A 23,275-nucleotide genomic window follows, 5' to 3' on the forward strand; every position below is an offset into this window, starting at 1 on the left:
CAATTTCCGGCACCCATTAACCCCAAAACACTGTGTCTCTTCATTGGATAGAGATGAGTGTGGTCTCTTCCTTAGATGGGGGCACAAACGTGTCCTTGTCCTTGCACTGAATCTCTGAGTGTACTCTTCATATGCTTGTGGTCTTTGGAGGACAGAACCATATGACCTATCCTGGTTCTTAATCCCCATAACAAATTCATCTCCAAGCACAATTTAGAATGCATTCATGCCTGTGGTAATTTCTTTTGTGATGGAAGGAGACCTCATGACAAAAGACCCCAAGGATGTGTGCATTTATGGTACTATTAATTGCCATATCAAAAACACTATAGGATTGCGGAAAGCTAAAAGACTAAAACAGTTCAAGCTGCTACCCTTAGAGATTACGTCTGGGCCCAGATTTTCAGTGGTGTCTATATTCACTTCATCTTAGTAAAGAGAGGGTCGCGCATCTCTTCTTACCTGGAAACCTCTTTGTTATGAGTATCCTCTCAATAGACCTGCAACTAAGCAACCAAGGGTGTTTGGGCCACTGTATTATCTCAGTTTCATTTGAATGTAGGGCGGTAAGAGAGAGATGAGGTTTTGTGTAGACTACAGAGGTCTCAATGCAGTCACGAGGACTGATGCCCATCCAAATCCAAGAGCAGATGAGCTCATAGATATGTTGGCATCTGGCAAATATGTAAATGTATGTAAATGTATTTGAGCTTATATAGCGCACAGCTACCCACAAAGGGTTTCCCGGCGCTTGCTTAGGGAACCCGTCCTGGTATTCCCCTGTGAGATAACCCCAGCAGGGTATCCACAAGGTGAAAGCCAGGCATCCCGCCGCGAGGGGCCGTTGTGGAGATTAAGCAAGCTATTGCCCAGAGTCGCAGAGTGTGAACCCGTGAGTCGAGAAGGCACCGGAGCGAGAATTATCGAGTCCGTGGAATTTTTGAGCCCAAGACCCGCCGAGGCGGGGAATTGAACCCTGGTCCAGAGCCGATCTCAGCTTCCGGGTCTGCCGCCTCTAACCCCTGAGCCACACTTCTCCACCTCTGAGCACACTTGATCTAACAGCTGGCTACTGGCAGATCATAGCTGATGATGAAAAGCCAAAAACAGCATTTTCAACCCCTAGTGGACATTATCAGTTTAAGTCTGAAAAATGCACCTGCCACATTTCAAAGGTTGGTGAATAAAGTCTTAACAGGTCTGGAAGCCTATAGTGCAGCTTATCTTGATGATATTGCTGTCGTTAGTTCCACCTGGGAAGTTTACCTGATCCACCTGAAACATGTTTTGGAGGCCCTGCAAAAGGCAGGCCTAACTATTAAGGCTACTAAGTGCCAAATAGGGCAGAGTCAGGTTGTGTACCTGGGCCACCTTGTAGGTAGAGGCCAGGTTCAACCATTACAGAGCAAAATCCAGACCATAATGGACTGGGTTGCTCCAACCTCCCAGACTCAGGTCAGAGCTTTCTTGGGCCTGACTGGGTACTATAGGATATTTGTCAAGGGGTATGGTTTCATAGTGACACCCCTGAATGACTTAACTTCTAAAAGAATGCCTAAGAAAGTTCAGTAGACAGTCAGCTGTCACAATGCATTTGATGACCTGAAGCAGGCCATGTGCACTGCACCAAGTCTGCAAAGTCCTAACTACTCCAAATAATTAATTGTCCAAACAGATGCTTCTGAGTTGGGGGTAGGGGCTGTGCTGTCACAATTGAATAATGAAGATCAGGACCAGCCTGTAGCTTTTATTAGCATAAGGCTGACCCCTAGAGAGAAACATTGGTCAGCTATTGAGAGGGAGGCCTTTGCTGTGGTTTGGGCTCTGAAGAAGCTGAGCCCATACTTGTTTGGCACTCACTTCACAGTTCGGACAGACCATAAGCCCCTCTTATGGCTAAAACAGATGAAGGGTGAAAATCCCAAACTGCTCAGGTGGTCCATTTCCCTACAGGGGATGGACTATACAGTGGAACATAGACCTGGGAGTAACCATGCCAATGCAGATGGACTCTCCTGATATTTCCACTTAGAACATGAAGTCTCAACTGGTCAAGGTTAGTTTAATGTCCCTGCATTTGGGGGGCGGGGGGTTGTGTAGGAGAGTAGGGTCTGCTTCCTATGGTTACCCCATTTTTTGCTGTGTTTCACTGGTTTTTCGACTTTAGTCTGACTGTGGCCCTGCTCTTCAGGACCACAGCCTAGCTGTTCTCTCTCGAAATTGATTCCATGTACATTAGGCACATACCAGATTGGTTACTGAGTTACCCTGTGAGCCCCTAGTATATGGTACCTTAGGTACCAAGGGCATAGGTACCCCAGAGGCCTACCAGGGGCAGAAGCATGTATTATGTCACCCCTGGGAAGCCTTCCAAAATGGCACCACAGGTCTGCACTGGATGTATGTCATTACAACGCATGCTTTTACCACGCATGCCTTTACCACACAGGTTTTACAACGCAAGTCGTTACAACGACTTGCATTGGGGGGCGCTGGATAGTGGAATAGTTTAATTTACTATTCCAACTCCAGTCCCCGTGGATAGTAGGGAAGTAAATTAAACTATTCCCTGATTGTAACGACTTGCGTTGTAATACCTGCGTGGTAAAGGTACTGCGTTGTAAAAGTTAAGTGGAAAAGGATGTTTCCCGTCTGCACTTGCAGCCTGGGTAAGGTGGTGTAAGCACCCCTTACTGGGATATAGTATACCTATATCCACCATTTAAAACAGACACATATTAACCTATAAGTCACTCCTATGGCAGGCCTTCACAATCCTGAAGGCAGAGTGCTTGGTTTTGTGTGAAAGGGTGCCCTAGCGTGAGCTGAGCCCCTCTGTAGCTTTCGGAATCCTTCCTTATAGCTGTTCTGTGATATGGCTATACCATATACTCTTAAGTGCATTATAATCAAAGCGATTAATGCTAACTTTGGTTTGACTTTATCAAAACATGTGGTGTTTGGTGTCAAACCCTTAAGAATACTACCCCCACCCCCGCCAGTTCTGGCGGCGGGGGTAGCGTTCCACCCTTCTAGAGGGAGAAGACATGAACACACTGGTATACCCTGTTAAAGTTTTACAGAACCTCAGCATCACACGAGTCTGACCTCCTGCTGCTGGACGAAACTCCGGCAGGGGAGGCCTGGACAATAGGTTTGCTGTCCAGGGAGGTGCCAGCATCTCCCCAGACACGCTTTAGTGTATTGGGGCAGGGTGGGATGCATTCAGTGAAAGCTTTTGAGACACTGCCTAGGGCACACAAGGTGCTCCATGCATTTCCCAGTTCAAACCAGTTGCTGGGGCACTCAGCCCCATCTCTGGCACGAAACTGGACAAAGGGGAAGGGGTGTAACCACCCTCTCCCCAGGTCCTCCCATCCCCTAAACTTAGTAGAAGTATAGAAACCCAGTCCCTAGGACTTTAGATTACCATGGAGGAAACTCTGAAGACGAAATCCTGGACCTTCAACATTCCATATCGACTGGAGGACGGAAGAAATCTCCCTTGGGGCCAAGGAGTGACCTCCCTGTTCAAACAGGCACCTAAGAGCATCTTGTCGGTCTGCATTTTGGAGGCTCCCGAAGAATCTGAGACACAGGACACAGACTTCCAGACTTCTCTGAGGCCGACACGAGATCTCAGCAAAGCTGAGACCCGCAGCCATCACAAGAGACGTGGGACCAAAACTCCTGGACATCCTGCAATTTTGCAACTGCACCTACTTCCCGAAGTTTCCCAAAGTTGTGGATTGGGCTATTCGTTGCCCTTGCCCGAGCACCTTTTGCACCGAAGCGGAGAGGCCTACACTCCATGAGTGTTCCGTGAGTCCACTTTCTTCATCGCAGCTCGAGGCTCCTTCGCGATCCCTAGTCCACTGGCTAGTGGGTCCCCATGAAGAACAATCCTTTGTTTCTTGAGCTTTCATGGTTGCTCCAGATGTGCTCTGACTCCCCTCCAAAGAGTGAGTCCCTCAGACGTTGCTGGTCTGCACCGAAGCCAATGTTGTCATCTTGCGTGGGTTGCTGTTGCCAAGGCTAGTTGGGTCCAATCTGGATACCGACGCTGCAGCACTCGACATCCTTCATGGAACAGCTCGAATCCAGCTCCTGGGTGTCGTCGACACCTCCTGGTCCTCTTGGCAAGCTTCACCTACTTCACCTTAAAGCACCCGACATCGGCTGGCATCATCTTGTTGCCATCCTGGTCACTGGCTAGTGACACAGACTCTGTCTCCTCTGCTTTCAGGTTCTTCAGATCTCCGATCCACCCTTGGATCCACCCGGACACTTTTCCTCTGGTCGCCTGCAGCACTTCTTCGCAGCTCTCCATTGGAATCGACAACGAAACCCGATACCAAAAGACACCTATGTACCCGGCTTCCCTGGGTGAGGTAACACGAGTACTCTGGTGCTCCCGTGGTTCTTAACTGTCGATGTGTCTAAGTCTAAAGGGGTTCCATCGTAGTTCACTCCGAAGTGTCCTTAATCTTTAAAATTGTAACTTTCTTTTCCTCCATTGAAGTCAATTGTGATTTGCGGCTGTGTTTAGACACTGCACGCGTCCCCTGCGGGTCTCTTGCATTCCTACCTTGGGTGGTTCCTGGTTGTCCCAGCGGTTCTACAGGCCCTAGGCCTCACTTCTATCACTCACGTGGTTCTTATACCACTATTTTAGTATATGGTTTGTGAGGCCCCTAGGGCATAACGTATACTGTGCTATTTACTGTTTGCTATTTAAAGTTCTTGTGTTGTACTTTGACCTCTAGCCTCATAAAGAGACTAGAGGGGTTGTGTTTAGAATAAATACATATATATTTGATGTATACCTTGTGTGGTGTGCTTTTATTTGATCATTCAAGAGATTATAGATTGTTAAAACAAGCTGCTTTACAGTCCTCCGAGACTTAACCTGAAGGCTGCTCTCCACAGCTACTACCAGGATAGCTTTCTATAAAGGTTGTCTTAGACCTACCATCAATAAGGGTCGTTTGGACTGGTGCAAAGTGCCCACTAGAATAGTGGACATCATATGCCAGGCCAACTTCTCACATACTATTTTTTGTTGTAGAGATCACTCTTGTACTTAGTGTTTGGTTGAACCCTGCTTACTGTTTCACAGAAATTAACACTTTCGAGACCACATTTATCTATATTGCTTAAAGTCTTCCTGATTCTACTTTAAGCAAACCTATTGTTTTGCCAAATGACTTGCGTCTCCCATAGATAGCAGCAGAAAGGTTCCTTCAGACATTTGATTCAAATAGAAAACGTAGGCAATATTAGAGAGACCAAACAGATTTGAAGAGAACACCACTTGGTGCAGGCCTTTGGCTGGGTGTATGGACTGAAAGCTTATAAAAATATATGGATTTTAGAATACATCAGGCATTGCTACCTCGCTATTTTTAATTGACTTAAACATGCAATGCAACTATTTGTGTGTGTGTGTATATATATATATATATATATATATATATATATATATATATATATATATATATATATATATGAAGAAAACGCCATTCTTTTCCACAAGTAGATCTTGAATAACGAGAGTGAGCCCAGATTTAGTGCTAAATTTTCGGTGATTTATTCAGTAATCACACCAGCCATCCGCCATAACGCGTTTCACCTCCAAACGAGGCTTGATCACATGACGTTGATTGAAACAAACAAGGGTCTTAAATACACCAAGACATGGGAGCGGCTTTGCGCTTAAAGTGATATGTGCATAATTAAACTTTCCTAATGCCGCTAGACAAGTACCATAACGGCAATAGTACAGAATTGAGGGCCAGTGCCCAACATTTTCAAATTCAATTCATTGCTGTTGAACGGCATAGTACATATCTATCAGTATTTAAGTAATACATGAAAAGAAGCATCTCATATCCAAACACAGTTCACTGAGAAAGTAAAAATAAATTACCCAATCTTATCAAAAATATATCTATATACAAATAGCAATATTACTCTGTATATATACAATCTATTTATACGATGGTGTTCTCTAAGAAATATCACAAAATATATATGATTTTATCTCTTAATTCATCTATATACACCAATTCAATATTTACATATTTACACATTGGACAGATTCCCCATTAAATATAGAATCTATAAAAGCATGTGCATTTATGTGTTGCTCCAAAAGTATAAGTCCATAAATTGTTTACAATTAGTGTAGGAAAGGAGTCGCTTCATCAATCAAGAAATTAATGCCGTTACATTTTGAAAAATTATATCCAGAAGCACTACACTTCTAAGTAATGTGTAAGACCCTTGCAGGCAGCTGTGAACCCCAAAATATATAAAATCCTATATAGAGTGCTCGTGTTGCATAATGAATTAAATAAAGTGTGGAAAAGAAATAAGGATAAATGTTTCACAGAAAAGAACGGAGGGATTTACAGGGGGCCCAGAGGGGGATTTCCACTTAAATGTGAAAGGTAATGAGATGTACTGAGATACCAATCATACAGTTACATTTGAATAAGTGGAGAAAAGCCCACTACAACTGGGAATGATTCAGGGGGTCACCATAAGTTGTAAGTATGGGATCAGGTCAAGGGTACCTCTAGTTTTAATGGCAAAGCACACGTGGATATTGAATCTCAAAAGTGAAGAAAGGGCCTTTATAGGTCCTTGAGACAGGTGTAAAGATCCTCTTGATCATTCAATCCAGTTGGACTCTTAGTGTTCATTTCGAGAATGTAGCTTGTCTCAAGGAGACGCAATCTGCCCTCCCTGTCACCTCCCCGTTTGAGTGGCATAACTGTGTCCACTAGATAATATTGCAGATCACTGGGGTCACTGTTGTGCACAGCCTCAAAATGGCGTGCCACCGGGTATGCCTGATCCTTGCTCACTATGGCCCTAATATGTTGGAGAATCCGCTTATGTGCTGCTGGACGGGTGCTGCCCACATAACGCAAGCCACATGGGCATTGCAGCACATAAACGACAAACTCCATCTTGCATGTTAGTCTTTTCGTAATTGGAATTGGATTTTCTCTAAAGGGACTGGTGTAATGGGTTTTGTTTACTCCAATTTTGCACGCTTTGCAGAAGGTGCATTTCCTAAAACCCGTACTCAATGCTTCCCATGTTCCTGAGATTACGGGCTCTAGAGTGCTGCTAGTTAAAGCATTCTCCATTGAGGGGGATTTTCGGAAGGTGATCTCCGGTCTGAGTGAGACATCACTCCCAATTATGGGATCTCCCCTTATCAGATTCCAATTTTTTGTAAAAATCTTTTTAATTGCGGAATGCTGTTGGCAATATGGAACTATGACCCTTGAATTAACATGCATGTTATCCAGATTATCAATAGGGTCTTTGCTCCTAGGTGTTAATGCCTCCTCTCTGGTGATGGAATTAGTTTTTCTTATGGCTATCTCAAGAATTCTATCACTGTAGCCCCTTTCCAGAAAACGTTTCCTACACTCCTGTTGTGCTACTTGGAAGTCGGATTCCGTGCTGCAAATCCTTCTCATTCTTAGCATCTCCCCATAGGGGATGCTATTGATTAGGTGACGGGGATGCTGACTAGTAGCGTGAAGCACTGTGTTGCCAGCTGTGTCCTTTCTGTGTAACCTGGTTTGTACTTTATGATTATCAATATAGACTTGGACATCAAGAAAATTTACAGTTGTTTCATCTGCATGAGAAGTAAAATGCAAATTGTACGAATTAACATTCCATTGTTCTACAAATCGCTCAGCATCTGATTTACCACCTTTCCAAACAACAAAGAGGTCGTCGATGTAACGCAAATATAATGGCACATGTGATTTCATGATGTCACCATATGTGCCCATCAGGACCCACTCCTCCCAAAGCCCCATATGGAGGCACGCAAAACTTGGGGAGAAGCAGGCCCCCATTGCGACCCCTCTCAGCTGTTGGTACGCCTGCCCATTGAAAAGAAAGTAATTCTGTTCTAAACAGAGTTTCAGCATGTCCAAAAGCATACGATTGTGATTAGAACAAAGATCTGATCGTTTAGACAGGTAATATTCTGCTGCCTTAATTCCATCCCGATGTCTAATGGAGGTGTATAAGGCAGTGACATCCAAAGTCAATAAAATATAGTCGTCTTCCCAAACCAGGTTATTAAGCTTGCAAATGAAGTCGGTGGTATCTTTAACATAAGATGGTAATGTTAGTACCCATTCCTTTAGAAAGAAATCTATGTATTTGGAAATGTTTTCAGTTGCGCTGTTTATTGCCGAAAGTATTGGTCTGCCTGGTGGTGCCCATAGATTCTTGTGAACTTTCGGCAACAAATAAAGAGTGGGTATAACCGGACAATCCTTTTTGAGGAATTTAAATTCATCATTTGAAATTAATCCTGCACTTTTCCAGGCTACAAGTTTAGCATTCAAGTCAGACCAGGCAGCTTTAATTACAATGAGGTTACTTTTTCTGTAGCAGTCCAGGTCGCTGAGCTGTGCTTCTGCTTCTTTTATATAATCGTCCCGATGCCACAAGACGATGTTTCCAACTTTGTCCGCCTGTTTTACAATAATGTTCTTGTCAGCCTTTAATTTCTTTACAAGGCTGTTGTAACGTTGGTTTTGTCTACTCAAAATGACATGTTTTTTATTTGTAGCCGTGTATAGTTGTTTCAAGTCCTTGATGATAAAGTCTTGGTAGAGGTCAATGTTATCATGGGTCATAATTGGGAAAAAGGTTGATTTTTTTCTTGAAAGGCGTGGATATTTGAGTTTCAATGCCTTCCCTTCCGGTTTGCTGGGATTGTGTATTTAATAGCCCCTCTTGCTGCAAATTCCATATCTCATTGAATGATGTGTCCGCTTCAACTGAGAAGAGTGTGGGGCTGGCTGCCACCGGGATGTTACGTTGTTTGTACGGGTGTGTGCGATGGTATTTGCTCAGTTTAAGCTTTCTAATGAAGCGGAAAGTATCCATTCTGGTATTTGCATAGTTCATGTTGCTAGGGGGGCAATAGGACAGACCCAAGCTTAAAATTTGTTTTTCTTTGTCACTTAGAATAATGTCTGTCAAATTTACGATTGTTGTGCTGACGTTGAGGGTTGAGTTTGAAACCTGTTCCAACTTCCCCCTTTTCCCCGATTGCCTCTCTTTCCTCCCGCCGAATTTCCTCTCGTTGCATTTCCGGCGTTGGAGGCGTTTGAAGTTTGCCCTCTGGCGTTTTGTTGGGGGTTTACTTTTGATTTGGATCTGAGAGTATCTCGATGGCTCTCGCAGAGGCAATTTACCTCTTGTACCGGCGATAGTTTGGTAAACCCCTCTTGTAAGTTTTTTCTCCTCCTTTGCTCGTTGTCAGAATCGCTCTCCGCCGCTGAGCTCAGGTCAGTGGATGAGGCAGATGCTGTTGCCTCTTGCCTTGTCTTGGGGTTGTTTTTGCCCACTGTGCTTTTATAGTATCAAAGCGGCGTGCAAAGGTGAAAATTTGGGCGTGTAGGTAGTCCAGCCTGTCTCTCTCAAATTTGAAGGCCTTTCTTTTTTTAATTATTTCCTCTTCCTTGGCCAACCTTGTCATCATTTCTTCACGTAATTTTTTTTTATATATATATATATATATATATATATATATATATATAATTCGTGCTTTCCAAGTCCTTGAAAAGCACGAAGTAGGGCAAAACTCCACCCGGCGCTTTGAAACCAGGAACGGACCGCAACAAAAGGTAAATTCTTAAAGTGCAATTTTATTTTCCTCCAACATGACGCGTTTCAACCAGGATGCCTCGGCCTTGATCACATGAATATATATATATATTCGCCAGTAGGTAGTTATAGTTAGGACCTATTATTCTTAGGAAAACCGCAACATTCTTTTGCCAATAACTTTGGCGTCGATTGATGAATCGTCTTGAAATTTTCCAAACTTTCGGCCAGCTCAGTTCCGCTCCTTCCCTGAAAGTTTGCGGGTGATTGGTCAAGCGGGGGACGAGAGAAAAGAGGGGTCCCAAAACATGTTTTCCCCATGCAATTTCCCATAGGACCTTTAGCCACGGCTACAGCCCGAACGGCTGAACGGAATTACACCAAAATTGGCAGAGAGGAAGTCCTCAGTTCCGACTTGTGCGTTAAAGTCATTTATATATCTATGGGCGCGGAGGATCCGCGGATTGTGTGAGGATTGGCCTCGTAGGATAAGCGCACCGTCCTGATCACGCACTCAATTCTAATTGGCTGTCAAGCGGTTGTAAACATTCAAAATCAGGAACTGTTGGCAGCAATTTTGTGCCTCGGTTGAAGCAAGGCTGAGAAAGTCATTGAAATATGTGTGCAACGTGTGAAAGAGAGCAGGGTAGCCACACCCTGACCCCCTAGGTCTGCTCAGGGGGTCGCAGAAGGACCTCTAGGGCTATTTCTTTTTGTAATAAAAAAATCGCGGGGTGCGTGTAGGATCCGCGTATTTCGCCACAGAAAAATTTAAAAAACGAAGCGCGGGCGAGAAAAAAGGGGGGGTCCCAAAACGTGTTTTCCCTATGCAATTTCCCATAGGACCTTTAGCCATCGCTACAGCTTGAACTTCTGAACGAATTACACCAAATTTGGCAGTGAGGTAGTCCTTAGTTCAGACTTGTGCCTTTCGCATATCAGGTGCCAATCTGTTCAGTAGTTTCTTTGAAAATTACGGTTAAAGTCATTTATATATCTATGGGTGCGGTGGATCCACGCATTCTAGCGATATTAAAAAAAAAGAAAGAAAAAGAGACGTGGGCTTCAGCGCGTCTTTGGTAATTTGCATTCTTTCAACTGTTTAGAGGTGATGCAGCAGTGCTGGATCCAGGATCCACCCCTGAGTAAGAAAGAATAATAATAACACTATTTACCTGCTAAGTGAATTTCCTTTCATAGGCTGACATTGACTGGTTTCAGTTGCAAATTCTTCTAAGTGTGCAGTTTTCGAACTTAAAAATATTCACCTTAAGTCATCCGAACAACGAATTCTGATTTATTAATTTGTTATCAGGAGAGAAGCCAGTGCTGCCTCTTTTAGCCCAGCACTGACCCTGAAAAGTAGTTCCAAGCATACTTACAAGTAACTTGTATTTCCTTCCATTCCTATAAAAAAAAAAATGAATACATTTAGATTTGCGGGTCAGGCTCTAGGGGATGGGGTCCAGGGCCCAAAAAAAATAAAACGAAGGAGGCCATACAATGTAATGTAATTTAAAAAATAAAAAATCTAAAAATAAATAGTTTTAAAAAAAATTGTAAATCAGTATAAAAAAAATAAAATAAGAATAAATATATTTAAAAATTGTCATTTACAAAACCTTTAAAATTCCCTGATAAAAACATAGGTTTCAGACATGTTATAGTTAGGAAGTAGCATTTAAAAAACCTTTGAAATTCACTGAAAAACACATAGGTTTCAGACATGTTATACTTCACAGCATAAATAGAAGGGCTAGCTGTAAGGGAGGTCTCGATTTTGTGCAAACCGCCCCTCCTTTGTCTGATTTTTTGGTTAAAAACCTTCTCCCATGCGGGCTGCTGAATGTTCGATCTCGACCAAAACACAGGACCGAAATTCAGCTACTGTTGGAAGTTCAAGAATTGGAAGTACTGTGCATGACAGAAACCTGGACTGGGGGTCGACCTTGGTCTGGCCTGCCCCTCTGGCTATAAAATTCTCCATAAGCCAAGACTGGGGGGGGGAGAGGGGAGGGGTTGGGTTGATTTACAGAGAGTCCCTGACCCTGACTACCATTGATATTGACATTGACACGGTTGATATTGACACGGTTGCAGGGGTTGAACTCCTTGAACTCCTTGGGTTTACAATTAAGAGTGCTTTAGGCCAGTCCCTGACAGGGATCATTTGTTATCGTCCTCCAGGGTCTTTTTGTGCACCTTACCAGCAACTCCTTTTGGACATTTCTACCAATATGGCTGCCACACATCGGAGACTGCTATTTTTGGCCGACTCAGTCTTGGGCTGAATGGGCCCCTTGACATAGGCCTGGCGAACATCACTCAATCTTGTGAGGGGCTGGGACTTTGTCAACAAGTATCCAAAGCTACTCATTTGGGAGGACATATGCTGTATCTTATTTTTGCAGAAGATGATCAGGTGTAAATTAGGGAAGTTCTGCCCATGGACTGGACTGACCATTTTGTGGTCAAATTCTATCTGAACATGGCCAATTTGGACAAGCGGGAAGGCAATCGGATGAGCAAATTTGTAGGCATGGATTGGAGGGCTCTGATGCGGAAGAGAGGTCCTGATGGGGTGTTCTCATCGGAAGACTGTTTTTCCGCGGAGGCCCAAGTAGAGGATAACTATGCCGCCCTTTGCAGGAATATCACCTTGACTCTTGACTCTCTAGCGCCTCTTAAGCACCTTCGGAGCAGGGGGAGACCCTCTGCCCCTTGGTTTAGTGAGGAACTGAAAAACGTGAAACTCGAGTGTAAATGGGCTGAGAGGAGTTGGAGGCGTGGCTATCTAGATGAGGACAAAAGGTTATGGAGAACAAAAATTATAGAATATAGGAAGGTCATTAATAGGTCAAAAGCCGACTATTTTGCCTCCCTGATACTTAAGGCTCCAAATAGCTCTCGCAGTATTTTTAACATCCTTAACAGCCAGACCAACCCAGATTGCTGTAAAAATGAGTTTCTTCCCTCTCAGGTGCTCTGTGACAACCTTGCCAGCTTTTTTCATGACAAAGTTGACAACATTGTTGAGGAGCTGGGGAGGGTATCTTACCCCTCTGAGGGGGCGAACGCTTTGTCATCTGCCATTGAGGACACTGGTGCGATGGTAGAAAGCGTTAGCACGGAGGGGGCTGTTTCTGGCTCTCTCTCTGAATCCCCTGCCTTGCAGCCGGAAGATTTCTGTAAGGTAGTGGACAGTATTGCATCAGGTTCTCCCTTGGACCCGTTGCCTTGTAAGATCTGGAAGGAGTTTGGGGCAGAGTTGTTTCTCTCGCTCTGCCTGATTTGCAATCAGTCTCTCACTGGTGGGGTGGTGCAGTTTCAATGGAAAACAATAAGGAGGACCCCACTCTACATAGTAGAGGACGGTGGGGAAAATGTCATTAAAGAAAGAACAGACGTCCAGGTTCGTGGGACAAGATGTTGTCTCTTGGTATGGAACCAGTGGGTATCGCTTTCTATGAACGGGGGTGTTTATTCCGCTGGGGAAGGCAAAGCGAGTACACACCTATTTTAACATTTTCAATCAGTACTGACAAAAATTCTGCTGTATAGACATATTTGGTATTTAAAATAACTTTGGAAAAATTGCACGTATGTGGGTTTCAAAAGACAGGTCATAGGACATTGACAAAGTTATGGGCTGTTAGTTAAAGTATCTATAGTCAAAACCGTACATTCACTTAACAACTGCTCACATATATGGGAAACTCTTAGATTAAAAACATATATCAACTCAATCGTTTGGTCACAGTATTAAATTTTATTACACATTGCACAATGTAAAAAACATATTAAAAACATTTATCCATAAATAAGATCATCACAATGTTAAAAAGTCAAAGAATCACAAGGTCGACGCGGCGTTTCGGCTTTTTTCTAGTATGCCTTCATCAGGACAGATTCTTGTTTATCCAAATGGATCTGATTATCCATGTGGTTTGAACTGTATGGTTCTACCAGGAGTCCTTTTTGGTGATATGGACCTCGGTGTTTTGCTTCGCTAATATTCGCAAAGTCGCTCAAAGTTATGGGTGAGTTAAATTTCCACTCCTTCAACTTATACTTGTATTCCAAGTGGTCAGAAAGTTTCTTTCCCTCTTTAAGTCTACCTTGATGGGGCTATGTATCTGCCGTGTATTTAACTGCCAGGAGGAGCCACCGTTCTGTAATTTAGGTGCCGGGTTCCCGTGGGAACTGTAGAAATAATTATGGACCTCAACCTCTTTCAATTAGGTAAAGGTAAGTTTCGTTGACATCTTCATCTGTCATTAGCTGATATCCGTGATTTATCAGTCGGCCTCCCTGCTCCTTGCTCCCTGACAGTTCTTTCTTTCGATCACCGCACGGCGTTCTGTTGTGAATGAAACAACGGATATCAGCTAATGACAGATGAAGATGGCTCCTCCTGGCAGTTAAATACACGGCAGATACATAGCCCCATCAAGGTAGACTTAAAGAGGGAAAGAAACTTTCTGACCACTTGGAATACAAGTATAAGTTGAAGGAGTGGAAATTTAACTCACCCATAACTTTGAGCGACTTTGCGAATATTAGCGAAGCAAAACACCGAGGTCCATATCACCAAAAAGGACTCCTGGTAGAACCATACAGTTCAAACCACATGGATAATCAGATCCATTTGGATAAACAAGAATCTGTCCTGATGAAGGCATACTAGAAAAAAGCCGAAACGCCGCGTCGACCTTGTGATTCTTTGACTTTTTAACATTGTGATGATCTTATTTATGGATAAATGTTTTTAATATGTTTTTTACATTGTGCAATGTGTAATAAAATTTAATACTGTGACCAAACGATTGAGTTGATATATGTTTTTAATCTAAGAGTTTCCCATATATGTGAGCAGTTGTTAAGTGAATGTACGGTTTTGACTATAGATACTTTAACTAACAGCCCATAACTTTGTCAATGTCCTATGACCTGTCTTTTGAAACCCACATACGTGCAATTTTTCCAAAGTTATTTTAAATACCAAATATGTCTATACAGCAGAATTTTTGTCAGTACTGATTGAAAATGTTAAAATAGGTGTGTACTCGCTTTGCCTTCCCCAGGGGAATAAACACCCCCGTTCATAGAAAGTGATACCCACTGGTTCCATACCAAGAGACAACATCTTGTCCCACGAACCTGGACGTCTGTTCTTTCTTTAATGGCAGTTTCAATGGAAGCAGGCACTGGTGACTCCACTGCTTAGGAAGCCTTCCCTTGATCTAGAGTGTCTCAAAAATGTTAGACCTATATCCCTCCTCCCTTTTCCTGCAGAAATAGTAGAACGGGTGGTGAGTGGCACGCTGTCCGCATACTTAGAACAAGCTAAGCTTCTGGGGGAGGATCACCGATCTCGCTGGAGTGGTTTGACACCTTGGGGGTTTTTGAGGCTGGCACTGACGAAGGTGAAGAGGAGGATAGTGATTAACCGCATAGGGTATTACTGTGCCCCGACCCACCCTTCCCATGCGCGACCACCACTGCCTAAGGTGCACTGAGATGGGGTACGGGTACCCCCGGCCCATCGCTCACGCTACCCACATTACCTGTGTATAAGCCTTGCACTTTGTATTAATACGTCAAGTGTGACCCATGTGTAGATATTACATTTATGTGCCTAATTAGAGAGTGACGGGTGGGATTTCGAAGGGGTGGAGGGCGGGATCAGAGGAGAATGGGGTTTGTTAGTTTGTTCTAGTTCATCGACAAAAAAGGAAAAATCGATATCACTATGTTTCTATATATGCTTGGAGCGGGCACGTACGTGTACCAACGGAATTTACACTGTGATTATATGTATGTAATTGTATGCTATCACTGCTCACAAAACTATGCTAATAAACAGATTTATAAAAAAAAAAAAAAAAGCTTCTGGGGGAGGATAAATTTGGGTTTCGACCGGCTCACGGCACCGAGACGGCCTTGGTGACCATGATGGATGAGCTTCGGGGGTGGGCAGACAGGGGTCAGGCAGCAGTACTTATCCTGATTGACCTGTCTGCCTCCTTCGATACGGTCAACCACAAAATCCTTCTGAGTCGGCTGAGAGAGGTGGGAGTGACTGGCGTTGCCCTTAGGTGGTTTCACTCCTTCCTATCAGGGAGGCAGCAGGCAGTGTCCCTCTCCCCTAGCAATCCGCTATACATATGTTTCACATGGCGTGCCACAGGGCTCGGCCATTAGCCCTATTCTTTTTAATGTTTATATGAGACTCCTGATGGCGGTCATCAAGCGCTATAACATCAAAATCGTTAATTACGCAGATAACACACAATTAATTCTCTCCCTCAAGGGAGAGCAGTCCACTTCTTTAGAGGGGTTTCACAGCTGCCTGCGAGACATGTTGCAGTGGTTGAGGGAAACTTCACTACAATTTAGTGTAGCTAAAACAGAGGTGCTTTATTATGCTATGGGCAGGACTCCCTCTGTGCTGCCCAGTCATTTTTGGCCCCCAGAATCTCCCAACCTTGGGCAGCCTGTTAAGACCGTTCACAACCTGGGTGTGACATTTGATTGTAACCTTACCCTAGAGGCGCATGTCACGAAAGTGGTGGGCTGTTGTTTGGCCATTATTCGTTCTCTTAGGAAGATCTTCCCTCTACTACCCCATCAGGCGTGCTCCTTGATAGCACGGAGCACCATACTCAGTCGAGTTGACTACTGCAATGTCTTGCTCCTTGATTCTCTAACATTTTTATTGGATAGGATGCAGAGGATGCAATCAACTGCAGGTAAGTTGGGAGTAGGCTGGTCAAGACGGCCCTCCACCTCTGGGGCCCTGGCGGAGTTGCACTGGCTCCCTGTGACACAAAGAATTAAGTTCAAATCACTTTGCCTAGTCTTTAAAACTTTGCATGGAAGGGGTCCTATTTCCCTCCAACGCAAATTTGAATGGTATGCCTCTGGCCGAACTTTGCGTTTATCCGGGGCAAAACTGATAATAGTCCCCCATTTAAAAAAAGTTAGAGCGGGGGGGCAGATCATTTGGGATCGCTGCTGCAAAGCTCTGGAACACCTTGCCTCTTGAGCTGAGACAAATCAGTGAACTCCTGCTATTCAGAAGGAATCTAAAAACCTGGTTATATCCTAAGAATTAGGGCCTAGTTATAGTAAGTTCCTGCGGAGGTGGTCAGAATGAGCTACGAGCACCAAGATGCCTGTTAGGTGATAGTGCGCTTTAGAAATGCAATAAATAAGAAATATATTTACTGATCACCTCACCCATAAAGAGATTCACTCACCCAAACAACTGTTTCAACATACAGTCTTAACCTCATATACCTACTAAATCAACTATTTACACATCTTTCGACAGTCACACACGTCCCACCCAACCACACACACATTCATTCAGTATCCCATACAAATACTCATTTAACTAATTAATAACTAATGTAGACTTCCACATACCTAGTAACCAACTTATGTAGTAGTTTGCACAACAAGAGATAGAGTGATACATGTATTCACAAAGTTTAATCACTACCTCATATATTTAGTGAGACACTTTAAATTTGTCACTTAGACACTCAATCACATTGCTACTAAATCCTCCATTGATACACTTATACATCCACTCAGTGTTCAAGGCAGATTCCTATATATAAATATCGAAGCAAACCACATTCACTGGAAGTGTGTCAATGGTTTCAAATATGGTACTTCATATTTTATAATGATTGTTGAAAGGTTATGCTACTGTATGATGAGGTGTATCATTTTGTCACATGGATGATGTAATCAGTGATGTCACTGACCATGTCATGAATGATGTAATATGTGACATCATCAGCATTGGATTGCGGGTGCGTGAGTTATAGTTAGTACAACTAACTATAACGGGGGAATTTCAATGGTTTTGTAGGAGTGAAATGTCCAACTAACTATAACACCCCTGAAACCTGTGTTTTTTTCAGTGAATTTCGGAGGTTTTTTAAATGCTAATTCCTAACTATAACATGTCTGAAACCTATGGTTTTTTAAGTGAATTTCATAGGTTTTTTAAATGGTAATTCCTATCAAGATCCAACAGAGGGGAAGGGGCATATTAAGATGATTGACTTTTACTCCTGGTCAGAAGCATTTACTATAGTTTGCATTCCAGAGCATGTCAATGTAACAGATCTATGCTGAAAAAGAAGTGACTTTCCTGTAACACAGTTCTTGCAGGTTGGTATCCGTTTTAGAATCATATTCGATTGGCCGAATTCCTCACAAAGCAAAGCTGAAGAAAAAGAGCTTCTCTGATAAAGTAGCGCTAAAAATAGCGGTACCTAACTGGAGTATCCTGGTGTTCTGTTCAAGAACATCAAGATCTGATCATAGAAAATTATTTCCCTCAGCTGATACCCGCAGGGTGCTGAAGAAAGGTTTAATTACTAGTCCCTAGCAACCACAATGACTTGGGTATAACTGGCCATTACTGGCCATCAGACTTGGATCTGGCTCCTAAATTAGTGGTAAAAAAACATGTAGTCCGTCTGGACCAACCATGACAGAACAAACCTCAGTTATCACAGGTTCCTGCTTTTATATGCTGCAGTTGCTGAGAAGGGTATTTCCTTTATTACCCCTCTCCTCAAGAAAAGCGTTTGTCCAGGCGCTCGTCATTAGCCATCTGGACTATGGTAACTCACTCTTGGCCTCCCTCCATTAATGAGAAGCTGCTCTCCAAACTTAAGGTAGTTCAGAACATCACCGCTCGTCTGGTCTGTAACCTCCCACCGGGCTCGGCAACTGCCCCACTTCTTCAGTCCCTACATTGGTTACCGGTGAGAAACCAAATTATTTTCAAGGTTTGCTGCTTAACCCATAATACCCTCCATAGACAAATGCCCACATATCTATCCTGTAAACTTGTGGCTTACCGCCCCCCCCCCCCACCCCCCAGACTTCTAAGATCTCGTGACAAGGCTTAATGTCCCTAGGTTCAAAAAGGCCAGGTCAGGCTTTAGATCGTTCTCCGTCCTTGCCCCTCACCTCAGGAACAATCTGCCATTGCAACTACGCAACTGTGAAAATCATGCCCATTTCAGGAAAGCGCTAAACATCTACTTATTTTAAGAATGTCTTTTTTGTCCGCTGTCCGTCATCCTGGCCCTGCACCAAGAGACGGGTGATTGAAGCGCTTAATAAATTAAAATAACCGAACAGAACCAGCCAGTATCAAGGCAAGGGTAACCTGTAAGTTACTTTTGTGTTTTTTGTTCTATCTTTCTCTGTCCAGCAGTGTACTTCTGTGTTAGTGATGTGTCTCGCCATAACTGTACATGTGTTTCGATCTGTCTCTGTCTGTAGCCAGGGATGTAATTATTGTATTCTGTCTTTCACTACAGATTGTTCAAGCGTATGAGGATTCTGACTGTGACAGCACAGAACTGGACCACTCCACCTGTGGGGACCTCTACAGATCACCAGCTGTGCCCGATTTGTGATGTAATCGACAGGAATACTGGACATTGTACATAAATGAAATATTTATATAAATATATATATAAATAACATGGTATGTCTATAGACCTTTGCCATGCCTCCAGCTCATGCAGTGACTTCAGCCATCATTCAGCCAGGAGGCAGCGCGGGACGATCTCTTGGCACTGGGACTGGGTGGAGGCCTTGGCTTGGGCACCAGTGCAGGTGCTGATGGGCGGGAGCGTTATTCTGTATGACGTGGGACAGGTGCTACCTCCATCATGTTGCTGCATGCTCCTATTCATCTCCTCGGATGCTTGCATAGGCCTTGTAGGCGAGATCTTTCACCACTGTTGTAGTTCCCTGTCGGTTTCTCCATCCGCCAACCTTACTTGAGGTTGGACCAGGTGGCAGGCGCTCCATCTGACCAACCGTTGCATTCAGGAAGGAAAAAAGCAGCCCTGGACCCTCTTGGCTTTAATATTCTAACCTGGCGTTGGCTGCTCTGGTGCTTCTTATCATAGACACTCTATGCACGGGTGGTGTGGTGGCTACGACTGGAATTGTATCATTGGTGCACATCATCTCCAGTTTCGCGGTGCACACGCGGGGTGCTCAGGGTGTGTGCAAAGGATGCATCTGCATAGGCTGTGAGCTCAAAGACTCAGGATGTTCATATACTCAGGGTGGTTGGATAAGAGGTCAAGGAGTGTACATAAGATACTAGAGTGCAACACAAGTGTGCAAAGGTACAGGAGAGGTTCTCATTTCCAGTCTTCATACGCCACGGATCAGTATGTGTACAAAGTTACTAATGTTCAGTGTATGTTACTAGGGCTCTGTAAGTGTGCAAAGGCTTTTGAGGGCTGCATGTGTGCACTCCTATGGACACACTTCCACCTAGAGTTCATGCTCTGCAGGTGCCATCTCAAACACTTCATGTACTCCAGCCCGAAGTGCTTTCACGCGTCATATTTGCAGTACAATTCCAAATCATGGGGCAGCCCCTTCACGACAGTCTGGAAAAGTACTATTTAATGGCAGGATGGTGCCCCAGGAGTTTGGTGTTATCCGTTCCTGTCAAAAAGAAACGTGTGAGATGGCGTTTCCATATATAAAGGCGCAGCAAGACTCACTAATCAGGAAAACATGTAAAGTTGTAAGTTTAAACCGAAGCATGAAATCCCAGCCATACGGTACATATTTCCTGTTTTATCTTACCTCTGCATTTGTCAGTAGATTAAAAGAAACAGCCTTTTGGTTCACCTAACACCTCCATAGCCTACACTGCTGATATATGGTAGGTGCATATGCGTAAGCAACAGTATGAGGCAAAAGATAGTACGCTGAGGATGGGCTGTGTCCATACAGTGATCCAGTGAACTAGAAGAACAGGAAATGCCCGAAGATGCTCTATGTTTCATACAGTGGTCTAGTGCACGAGAAAGCAAAGAAATGCCTGAGATGGCTCTTATTCCATGAGCCACTCAGTGTAGTGTAAGGGATGGAAATGTATGGTGGGTCATTTAAATTCCTTCCAATAGAAATGCCATGGATTGTTCTTAAACTCATGAAGTAATAAATATGGACTTCAATGAATACATTTGTTGATCAAAAAATCATGGTGTTTATACAGTGTGGTATGTTCCGCTGTGTAAATACCACTAGTGAAAGGTAATTGGTGACCACTTGTATTCAAATTCATCCCAGCTGTGTGTTGGTTTGTAAGTCTGCAGGTCACACTCCTAGATCCCAAAAGCGCACTATTTAGCAGATGCCTTTTACTTCCACGAATCCGTCTGGGTGTGAGTCAGTTCTCCCAAAGTCCTCTTCTGGCATCTTGAGCACGGTGTCCGCCCTTCTAGTTATGTAGGATGAAAGGATGTACCATGTGGAATAAAGATCGCAAGAGCCCCCCTCACGTACTCCTCCTGCATGTACTCTGCATTGCCTGGGTGCCTTTAGGTGTGCCACTGTGCCCTTGGGAATGTTTCTTTGCTTTGGGTTAGAAAATGGATCTCCCTGTCCCAGAGCTGAAGTGGGCCCAGGGGGTCATGAGATGTAGTCGTGGCCTTGTTCATTGGAAACACAGAGACAGATACTCTTTTTCCTTAGTGCACAACAATCCTTTCCAGATCTGGCTACCTAGCAGAGCTCTTAAAGAATGGTATTATAAACTGAAAGACCTGAGCGGCAGCTGCCAAGGGGTCTTCCTTTGCGAGGTCACAATGTTGGCCCTTTTCGCCCATGACGTCTGCACACTGTAGCATTTGTGGATTTGCGACTCACTGAAACTAATCCGTTGCACGTACTATACCACTTCCTCCTGCCGCTAGCCTAGGCCTTTGATTCCCACCAATCACCTTTGCATCTTCTGCTAGTCCTGAGCACTCCTGCTTCTTTTAATGTTCACTGGTGGAGCCATTGAAGAGCTGCATGTCGAGTCCCTCCTGCCACCTCACCTCCTGCAAAGGCTCCTTGTACAGTTTTCCAGCCCAGCTACGCACTGAGCCATGTTTCTTCCAAGATGCATGGGCCCCTGATAACTATTCTTCCACCAAGGGGTTTGGAATGGGCAGCACTGCTGCAGCATGCTTTCTGTATGTAGGTTTACGTCATCCGTCTGGGGGCCTGGAAGGGGGTGCACATCTGATGCATGCATTTCTAACTAGGTGCTCTCCCTTGTACAAGGGGCTGCAATTGTAATCCGAGCAGTGCCTCCAATGTTGTCTTCTCATGTTGAACATTCAGCCCATTCACAGTAAGGTGGCACAGCCTTCTTCCTTCCTTTAGACAGGGTTTGCAGGCATCTTCTCAGACGTGGCGACCACCACTGTAGAGGCCGGAGTACTTCATGGGTGAATGTGTGAGAAGGACTTCAGCAATGCAGGCCGGTGGCGCCGGCAGTAGGAAGGTTGTGGAAGCTTAAAGAAAGGTGTTAGAGAGCCCGGCCAGCATCAGACCTATGAGGGATTCTCCTTTCAATCACAGGTGCTATATATTAAGTGAAACATCAAGACAAAAAGATTGACTTATGTACACACCCTCTAGTGGTCCATACAAAATGTCGGCTTTAACTAAGGGCACCTGGTATTTCTGGTGCTAAATCTTTGTCCTGGTATGAGGGCCTACATTGAACATAAGAACATACAGCAGTCATGCCCAACAATTGGAGGGGCTTGATTAAACCACACCACACGTTTGCAAGACTTTGTTTTAAGGAAGATGTTTTATCTCTGATAGTGGCTTTTTGACTCAGTAAGACCCCGACAGCCTATTGCTTCATCTCCCCACAGCGGAACAAGAGTTCAGAAGTATCGCAAGCTTTGGAGCACATCCAATAGATGCTTAGTTCTTCATTCACAGACTTTGTGTCCTTCAACAGTGTCCGTACTTTTAAAGAAATCCTGTTCCATTTCAAGAGGTGTTTTTTAGGTCGAGATTATATTTATTTATGAATTTGAGAATCCCCCTCTCCCCCCCAAAAAGGTGAAGGAACTTTGTACGCGTACTGTTGTAGACTTTTCCACTTCACTAGACATTTGGGTTTTAGGCAAGTGAGTTCACTTAACAGATATTTTGTCACAAAGGTAATTGTCATCAATAAGTTAACAATGGTATCTCACGCCTTATGGCCTCTCACGAGAAGACATGTTTATTTAGGTTGTATTTTTATGTGTCACTAACTTCCCAAACCATATAAACGGCCACAAAACTGCAGAATCTCAAAGACAAAATTCATAAATGACAGCTGTGTCAAAACCCCCCAAAAATCATTAGGGCCCTTCCTTCAAGTCATCGTACATCAGCTTACATCCAAAGCAAGAGGTTGAAAATTGACAAGAAGTTTTTGGGGGTAACGCTAGGTACCCGAGGCCCTCCTTCTCAGGACAAAGATCTAGCGCTTGGGTTCACCTGACAGGGTGGAAGGGGTGCTGCGCCGCATGTACTGAAAGCTGGTTCTCCGTCCCCCCTTTTGCTGTGATGCCCTGCAGAGACAGGCCTTCGTCTCCTGGTGTCCAGGGCAGCGGACACCACTGGTCCGATGGCAGAAGATGGACAATGTATGTAGTCCTTATACTTTTGAACAAGAACAAAACAAAACAATTGTAACACTGCTAGTTGAGGAAACAAAAAAACACTGATAATTTAAATTAAAATAATTTTTTACTTATGAGTGTTC

The 23,275-nt window shown here is 44.0% G+C and overlaps 1 protein-coding gene across 3 annotated transcripts in view; it reads left to right on the top strand.

Annotated features, from left to right (window-relative positions):
• Window positions 1–23,266, top strand: part of MAP3K12 (mitogen-activated protein kinase kinase kinase 12) — a 305,311-nt gene extending 282,045 nt beyond the window's left edge. For all 3 annotated transcript variants that reach the window (XM_086965302.1, XM_086965294.1, XM_086965309.1), the window contains exon 14: window positions 19,017–23,266. In XM_086965302.1, coding sequence (XP_086821428.1) covers window positions 19,017–19,115 — 99 coding nt within the window. In that variant the 3' untranslated portion in view covers window positions 19,116–23,266. The remainder of the gene's footprint in view (window positions 1–19,016) is intronic.
• The last annotated feature ends 9 nt before the right edge of the window (window positions 23,267–23,275 follow it).

The sequence above is a fragment of the Lissotriton vulgaris genome, chromosome 1_1, assembly GCF_964263255.1.
Source record: "Lissotriton vulgaris chromosome 1_1, aLisVul1.2, whole genome shotgun sequence".
In the NCBI taxonomy this organism is placed as follows: Eukaryota; Metazoa; Chordata; class Amphibia; order Caudata; family Salamandridae; genus Lissotriton; species Lissotriton vulgaris.